This window comes from Acyrthosiphon pisum, chromosome A1 (assembly GCF_005508785.2).
Source record: "Acyrthosiphon pisum isolate AL4f chromosome A1, pea_aphid_22Mar2018_4r6ur, whole genome shotgun sequence".
NCBI classification, from domain to species: Eukaryota; Metazoa; Arthropoda; class Insecta; order Hemiptera; family Aphididae; genus Acyrthosiphon; species Acyrthosiphon pisum.
The window spans coordinates 14,182,462-14,191,465 of record NC_042494.1 but is presented as its reverse complement, the minus strand read 5'-3'; the positions used below and the strand labels follow the sequence as shown (position 1 = coordinate 14,191,465).

Below are 9,004 nucleotides of genomic sequence, written 5' to 3'. Positions count from 1 at the left end.
TAAGAATAAATTTCGGAAAAATGTAAAGTGCCCGCCAAATGAGAAAATTTCCCTAGTCACCTACAAGTTACACCCGTCCTCGAGCTTCATGAGTGTGCGTACATACTCTCTGAAAACGACTACAGGCGAAAATTTTGTTTTTTATAATGACGAGGTGAGTAATATTATCATTCTTACATGCCAACATAATCTTGATGAACTTCAACATGCAACTACTGTTTTCGTTGACGGTACTTTTAGAAACACTCCTAAACTGTTTTTGTTAAATGTTCACCGTGTTTATAACAGTAAGAAATTTCTGCGTCCCTGTTGTTTTTAGACTTCTTCCAAACAAAACAACAGAAGCCTACCAAATTGTTATGGATCAGCTTGCACCATACATGACAAATGTGACAACAGTTTTTTCAGATTTTGAACAATCTATACATAGTGCAGTTTTTTCATCATGGTCATGGACGAGAATCAGAGGATGCAGATTTCACTTAGCCCATTTGTGGTGGAGGAAAATTCAAGCACTTGGTTTGTCACCAGAATTCAAAGACAAAACATCAGAAATCGGAAGTATTTTAAAAATGTTTTTTGGTTTACCATTGCTTCCGCCTGATCAGTAGGTTTTTATGTAGAAGACTTGTTTGCTCTAAAACCAGAAAGTCAACACTCATAGAATTTGTTGACTACATTTGTGCCAATTATTTAGATGACGGACACTTCCCCCGGAAATGTGGGCTGATATGTCGAGTACAGGCGATCGTACCACGAACTGCTGCGAATCTTTCCACGCAAAATTTAATGCTGAGTTCACGTCTGCTCATCCTAACATTTTCAATTTCATGGAAATTTTGAAGCAGATACAGGCTGACACGTATATAAAGCTCCGTAGTAAGAATATTAGGAACAAAACTAACAACCACCAAAAGATTTTTAGTGTTATTCAGAAATTTATTGATCAATTTAAAGAAGGAAAAATTACCAGAGCGGAATACGTAAAAAAATTTTCCTTTAAACTAAGTTTTTTAATTTTTACTTTTTAATTTTACATTATTTTTAAAACTCCAAAAAAAATTTAAGTCAGCACAATTTTTTATTTTAAACGCCAACAACATTTTTAACCATGCTTACAGAGAATTTATTCTCATCGTAGCCAGTCCTCAGCCTGTAAATGGGAAGTAAAATGTTGTTGATTGGGAGCCGATACATCCATACCATTGGCATCGGATTGGAGCCGATACGGCCACCTTCAAATGAAAGGAGGGAGCCGAAACGGACAAACGGGAACCGATGCGGATACAAAATATTTGTTTTGCTTTTAAATATACAATTTTGTCAACATTTTAACAACATAATGAACATTTAAAAATATACTCTATTCATTTTTTGGTCAATTGGCAGCGGTGATAAATTCGATAATAGCGGAATTAGGGTTAAACTGTCAGAGTGTCTTTCTCGTGTTTAGTTTCAAATGGTATCCAAAACAACATCATTTTTATTTATACTTCCATACAATCACCTAATAGATGTATACTATAAATTAAAGTAAAAAATTATAATAACAGTTCATAATGTTAATAAATATTTATGAAGTATGACATGTAATACACCTCAATAATTTTTAACCATGGTGTCTTGTAAAATGTATTATATTTAGATGTAATTATATAGATTTAAGTGATGTTTCTTACTTTCACAATCATTCACTAAAAAAAAAAATGTTTTTTTAATAAAAATAAATTGTTTGATTGGATGGTAACAAATTATTTCTACTCCAAATTTATTGGAATAGGTGTGCTAGCGGAAATTAATTATTTTATTTTCAGTATTATTTATAATTTTTTAGTTTTTAAGCAAACGGAATTACGACAAAATAAACACGATCTCGATAAAAATCCAACTGACCAATAATTATATTTGTTACTTGTTTGAGTCTCGGCCACACAACTGCCGTTATAACCGCACAGTAGATAATAAATAATCGATAAAGACGTTGTCATAAATCTAACAATCAACAATTAATGATAAATATTCGAAATAAAACGTGTTGATTACTAATAAGACATTCATGATTTCTGGGTGCTGAATAAGTTAGTAAGTTTTCCTAAGCTCAGAAAGGCAGAAACGTATTGATATCAATACAAAAATTGAAAAATATAATATATAATACCGACTCATATATAATAATAATATATACTTAATATTATTATAGATTTTTAATATTTTTAATTATTGTAATCTTTTTCTTTGATCAGATCTTCAGGTAATATAAAAAGTACTAAACATTTATAATTTGAAAATCTAAATTCTAGATTGTATACTTTGATAGGTTCATTTTTGGTTCTTAATTTATGATTAATTTAGTTCAATAAAAAACTATAACTTATCGTCGAAGTTTGAGTATAATATTCAATAAGTAAAACTATACCAATTAAAAAATCAAAATTTTTTACCAGAATAATTTATGCTTAAAATCTGTTCAAATGCCATTTGGAATTGAATTTTTATACTTTAAACTCGACTTTTAATGTGTGCATGGAAATCATACATACGTAAATAACACTCTACCTAGATCACTCAGAGAGTTTATTGTTCTCAAATGAACTCAAATTCCCGCTTACGATAAAGTAAATATAACATAGGTAATATTTAAAATATATATATACAAACAAATAAAAAAGTGGATCATAATTACATGTTCTAGAAATACTCAATTGGCCACCAACTGTAATAAAATCCACAAATATAGTTATAATACTAATAAAACGACTAAAAATTAAAATACTTATTAAACAAGTGATATAATGAAAGAAATAAATGTTTTAAACGTTATATTTGTCTCATATTTCCATTACGTATTACACAACTGAGTTTTCTAGAAAAATATTACGTGAATATCATATTTCACGGTAGTTTAAAAAAAAGAAATGTTTGAAATAAAAATATCTTACTTAATGTGGGGGAGGGCGTCAAGTAAACACTTGATGCCAGCCCCACTCATATTTTATAAATACTACTACCTCGTAAATAAAGGACGTGTAGCTCTAAAACTGGTCGTGCTAGTTCAAGCAAATAATAGCTAAAGACAAACTGATTATTAACATGGTTTATTTTAAATGTTAATGATTTGAGGGGAGGCTTTGTAAATCATAATGTACGTGTAATGTATAAAATCGTTGTTTTACGTTTAAATATACAATTTTGTCAATTTTTTGAAGACATAATAAACAGTTAAAAGATAATAGTATCTACTAATCCACACATTTTTTAGTACAGTGACGACAAATTCAATAATGACAGAGTTAGATAGTCCGAGTGTCAGTCCCACATGACGTGTTTGTTTTTGAATAGTATCCAATAAGCAATATCGCTTTTATTTATATTTCAATACAATTATCCAAAAGATGCAGTAGAATATCTAGGAACTTTTCAAGGGGGGGGGGGGGATTTATTAGGCATTCAACATACACATATACTCTATTCAAAATAGGTTTGGAACAACTGCGCAGCCTCTGAATGGTAGAACTGCTGTGATTGGCTGCAGTAGTCGACCGCAACCAATGAGACTGCAAATGCGCAAACCACGACGCGTTTTCGTCGTGATTTTTTCCAGACTTACTTTGAGTAGAGTATAGTGTATTCATATTATTATATGTATGTTGTATTGCGTACAAAATTTGGTTTCCGTGGGAGTTATGACCCCTATATCCCCCCGTAGATACGCCACTGAATAGATGTATTCATGTATACAATCAATGTAAGAAATTATAATAATAGTTCATAATATTAATATATTTATGAAGTATGTATGTAATATGGCCTGTAATACAACTTAATAATTTAAAATATTGCTATCTTGTAAAATGTATAATAATATTAATGTGTAATTATAAATGTAGACTATTTTTCTTACTGTGACCAAAAAGCGCTAAAAATAAATATTAATGAACAAAATTAAAGCGTACAACTACAACAATTTTTTATTGAAATATGCTAGGGTAGATAATTACTTTGTTTGATTACCGGGTTACCGTTCACCATTTCAACTGTAAATAAAGTGAATACAATTCTCAGAATCTAAAATAATTTACCACACTAATCAAATAATTTATGCATAAAATCAACTCAATTTTCTTGTTCAAAACATAACAAGCAGAATGACAGTATATTATTTAGATCTCTGGCTCTTGATGTAATTGAGAATTTTGATATTTAATTTGATTTATTATACTCTTTTGACTCTTTGAATGTGTGTACGTAAATCATATTGCTCGTATAACACTCTACATATATCATTCACAGAGTTGATTGTTCTCAAATTAACTCAAATTACTGTTTATGATTAAGAAAAATGTACATAATATCAATAAATATATAAATGCCAATATAGTAGATCATAATCACCTGTATTTTCAATACCCACACCGAAAGCACCTGTAATAGAAACCATGATTATAATATTATAATACTACTACTAAAACTACTAAAGTTAAATTACCTATTAAGCAACTGATAAAATGAAAAAATGAAATATTGTTTCAAATATTATTTTCTAATATTTCCGTTACATATTATACACAGCGATGTTTCCTCGGGAAGTATATTATGAAATATCAACACTGGTGACAATAATATATACAAGTTCGATGTAATTACCTATTAATTACATGCTAATTTAAACAAAAAATGTTTGAATTATAAATATTTTACTTGAAGTTGTGGAGAGTTTACGTAATGTTAGCCCCGCTCAAATTTTTTATTTTATACTTAAATACAGTCATCTAATAGATATATACATTTAATGTAAGAAATTATAATAATAGTTCATAATATTAATATATTTATGAAGTCGATAAGGCCTTTAATTTATACAAATTATTAATTTTAAATATTGTTATCTTGTAAAATGTATTATATTAATTAATATAATGTATAAATGTACTATGTAGGCTATTTTTCTTACCTTTCCCAGTGAACTCTAAAAACACAATGTTTTTACACACAATTAATATGTATAATTGCAAGGTATAACAATTTTTTATTAAAATATACTGAGTAACAATAATTACCCTTTCTTGATAACACTTCCTTTTCAGGCTTGGGCTCTTCTGAAAGTAAAGTGAATGCGATTAATTTTAGTTAGTAATTATTAAGACATGTATTTAAATGCTCTGAAAATAATCTATTTAAAGAAGTTTCTGCCCTAAAAATGACTTGGTCTTTCATACAAGTGTTCATACTTTTACCGAAAAATTACAGATAATTTATAAAAATTGGTATGCAAATAAGTACAATGTTTTTTCAAAGATGAATTCATTCTGGTAAGACATACCTATATGAAATTTACGTCTTGCTTACTATAGTTGACAGTTGAAACTTGATAAATATTTTTTGAAAAAGTAATAATAATACGGGCAATGGGGGCGTTTCAGCCCTCTAGCCCCCCCCCCTGATAGGCAATATTAATAATTATTACTAATATTGTAAGCTTATACCATGAAGTACCTATACCAGCATACTATAGAAGACGTGACGCTAATATGAAAAACATCGTAAATTATTTACGTTGCCACTCGCGACTCGCTCACTGCGCTGTGCTGCACCACAAGTTGGTCACAGCCCACAGGGTAACCACTAACCACCGTATAACCACTGTTATAGTTTTCTCTACTCTCGCACGGATGCCAACCGCATTCACTGGTGTAATCTAAAAATAGCAATATATGCTGTACAAAAATGAATTTTGTCAGCAATGTCCTTAAAAATAAATCAACATTTTTTTTACACATTTTATTTAGTATAGAAGAGGCTTTTAAATTACTATGTGTTAGACCAAGTGTTGCATCCAAGAATTAATGGCGTTAGGTGGTCTAAATTTGAAAACCATATCTATTTCAATAGGTTTTTGGGGGTGGGAAGGAGGAATTGGGTAAAGGTTAGGTGTATGAGTAAACTCTTTGGAGTTATTTGTTTCCACCAAAACAATAATTATATTTTTCGCCAAATCTAGGCTTACAAATTAAGGTAAAAGTATTACTAACACAGTAATACTTGCTTACCAAGGTTCTTCTTCCCATCAGGCGGATCTGTTTTTTCTAAAAATTTACAGAATGATTGTTTATTGAATATCATATTCACATACAGCATATAGCTATGCTAAATATGTCAATTAAAAATGTTTGAGGTTTTTCGTTTTTCATTTTCATAGATTTTAATGCAATGACATTTTATGTAGATAGTAGTCGAGTAGCACATTTATTTCAATCGTGACTTTAATATTACAAACTTTACTAAGTAAAATTGTCTGTTGTAAAAACGAGTACACCAAATGTTTGGCGTAAGTGATGGAATCATTCGGTATTATTTAACAATTATTAAGCAAACTTACGACGAAATAAAAGCGATCGCGATGTAACACAAACTAACTTATCATTAATTTATAGTTGTTACATAAGGTATCAGCCCTGACCTTGGCTATAGATAATAACATTATCCTTAGCCATAGTCCTGGTCACACAAACTCCGCTAAGTGCACAAATATACAAAACTACAATAGATAGATGAAGACGTTATCGACGTTATTAAAATCCTAAAATACAGAACGATCGACAAAATTAATGTAAATGGTCACAATAATAATATACCTTAATTACTAATAATACTAGTTTTATTTTTAAATACGGAAAAAACTGAGTAAAAGCAGAAACAAATTGATTTTTGTATTGATAATATATTTTATAATATTTTGAATGTTATTAATTATTTTTCTTTGATCACTAATTTGAGACTTCGGGTAGCATAATAAGTACTAAAATATTTAATTTCACACTTTCATAATTTAAAAATCAGAAATCTAGATCGTACTTTGAGAAGTTTATAATTCTTAATTTATGTTTCATTTAGTTAAATAAAGAACGATAATACAACTTATCGTCAAAATTCCAGTAGGTATAATATAATTTATAAAACTACCTAGATACCAATCAAAAAATTAAAATATTTTACCAGAATTTAATAGAATAATTTATGCTTAAAATCTATTCAAATCACAGCCATGCATAATAACAATATTTAGATTTTTCACTCTTTGAAAATTGAAAATTTTAAATTGAATTTGTTTATAATCTTGTCTCTTTTAATGTAAGCATGGAAATTCATATTGCTCATATAACACTCTAGGTTATTATAGAATTCATTATTTCACACGATCGCTAACTTTTTAAGGTCAAGTAAATAATATAAAACTTAAAATAACTTAAATAGTTAATACCCAAGTAATAAGTAAGTTATATTATATATTATATTATATACCAAATATGGGTAACTTAAATAGTAACTCCCTATGGTCCCCAGTCCTTAGTAAGAATAGCTAAAATAAGATAGATAACTCAATTGTATATTGTAGAACTTGTATATTTGTTTTTTCTTAAATTAATATAAAAAATTATGCATAACACCTAAAAATAAAGTAGAGCATAATTACCTGCACTACCATAATTCAAAGTAAAACCAACTATAATAATAGATACCACGACTATATTACTACTAAAGCGAACCATTGTTGCGATCGGTTATAAAAGGTAAATTATACTTATAAAATAAACTGATATTAAGAAAGAAATCAAAAATAATTAAATAATGTTTCTAATCTTTTCATTACGTAATAATGTATATACAATGGGTTACCTATCTCCAGTACAATAGAGTTCTTAACAAAATTCACAACAAATATTTTTAGGCAGTAAGTACCTATTAGGTTGAATACGCAGTAATGTTTAAACTGTTTATAAAATTATAGACCAACAATTATTTGAATTATTATTTTATGAAAATATTCAGGTGTGTAAATAGTAAATTATAACTACGCACAATTCAATACGTCCATGGTTTAAATGATCTAAACAATAGGTACCTAAGTACATTGTATACCTACACATAATGCATAACTATAACGTGTATTAAATCTACTTGCCATAACCCGCAATACAAACATAGAAAACTACTAAGTAAAATATCACGTCTGCAGAAAATGACCAACATAAAAGTTTAGTTAAATATGTCCTTACGGTTATACGTTCGTGAACTACAACAAGAAATCATAATCTGTGTTATGGTATTTTCATTTTTCTACTGTTTTTTGTTATTGTTTCTGCAAATTATTCAAAAGTTCCCCAGTAATATTGGGAGTTTTAATGTTATAACTAATTTGGTTAATCACTAATGAATTAGTAATAAAATGCTCTAGTAAACCAATTTATATCTATAACTATATATTTAACTAAAATAACTACTTAGATTTTGTTACAGTACATAATATTCAATAATTAGGTATAATATACATATAAATGGATGTTCAGCAATCAGCAAGTAGAGTTTAATATGAGGCTTGTATAGCACCCTAAGGGAATTAGGTACTACCAAAAACATCCTAAGTGGGGTTGGAGCATAGTATATTTTAAGGGGTAATATTTAGGCAGTTTATATTACATATATATTTTAATGGTGTTGTTGTGTGAGTAATAAATCAACATAAGTGTGTGTTTTTATCGATCATTAGGCTAATGACAATGGTAACATGACATCATCTACGATTCTAAGAACAGTAACAGTGTCACACAAGCACGCACATGCACAAGTCACCAGATTGAATTTTTGACATTTTTCTGTTTTTAAAATTGGTACAAAATAACTGTAAGAAAAATATATATTTAGTTACTTCCCGTGACCCGATTTAAATTTTGAAAATATATCTGTATTCGATAACTTTTTTACTAGATTATGTAGGAAAAATAATTGATGTTTTAAAACTGAACTTAAGTGTATAAAATAAAAATGTTTTCATAATTTTTTAAGCCTTATTGAATACAAAAATCAAAAATCTGTTTCCTACATAACCTAGAAAAGGGGATGATGAATTCATACGTATTTTTTAAATAATAATCGAATATCGGGTAGTGCATAAATTAATCTTCCGCTTATTGGCCTATAACTACAAAAAATACGGTGTGCTCCAACT

General features: G+C 28.6%; 1 protein-coding gene across 1 annotated transcript; it reads right to left on the bottom strand.

Annotated features, from left to right (window-relative positions):
• Nucleotides 1-2,561: 2,561 nt before the first annotated feature.
• Nucleotides 2,562-7,738, bottom strand: LOC107884346. Its single transcript, XM_029486169.1, has 8 exons — nt 7,472-7,738; nt 6,048-6,083; nt 5,058-5,096; nt 4,952-4,966; nt 4,393-4,422; nt 3,999-4,034; nt 3,902-3,916; nt 2,562-2,713 (listed from the first exon to the last, which is right to left on the bottom strand). The coding sequence occupies exons 1-8, from the start codon at nt 7,545-7,547 to the stop codon at nt 2,562-2,564; spliced, it is 399 nt and encodes a 132-aa protein (XP_029342029.1). The 5' UTR covers nt 7,548-7,738.
• Nucleotides 7,739-9,004: the final 1,266 nt, after the last annotated feature.

What these genes read in the sequence shown, in the direction of transcription:
- LOC107884346 (XM_029486169.1), bottom strand. Translation starts at nt 7,547, where the DNA reads ATGGTTCGCTTTAGTAGTAATATAGTCGTGGTATCTATTATTATAGTT. An exon ending in TTTGAATTATGGTAGTGCAG is followed by an intron (nt 6,084 to 7,471) that starts GTAATTATGCTC and finishes GTAAATTTTTAG; the next exon opens with AAAAAACAGATCCGCCTGAT. An exon ending in TGTGGGTATTGAAAATACAG is followed by an intron (nt 4,035 to 4,392) that starts GTGATTATGATC and finishes CTTTATTTACAG; the next exon opens with TTGAAATGGTGAACGGTAAC.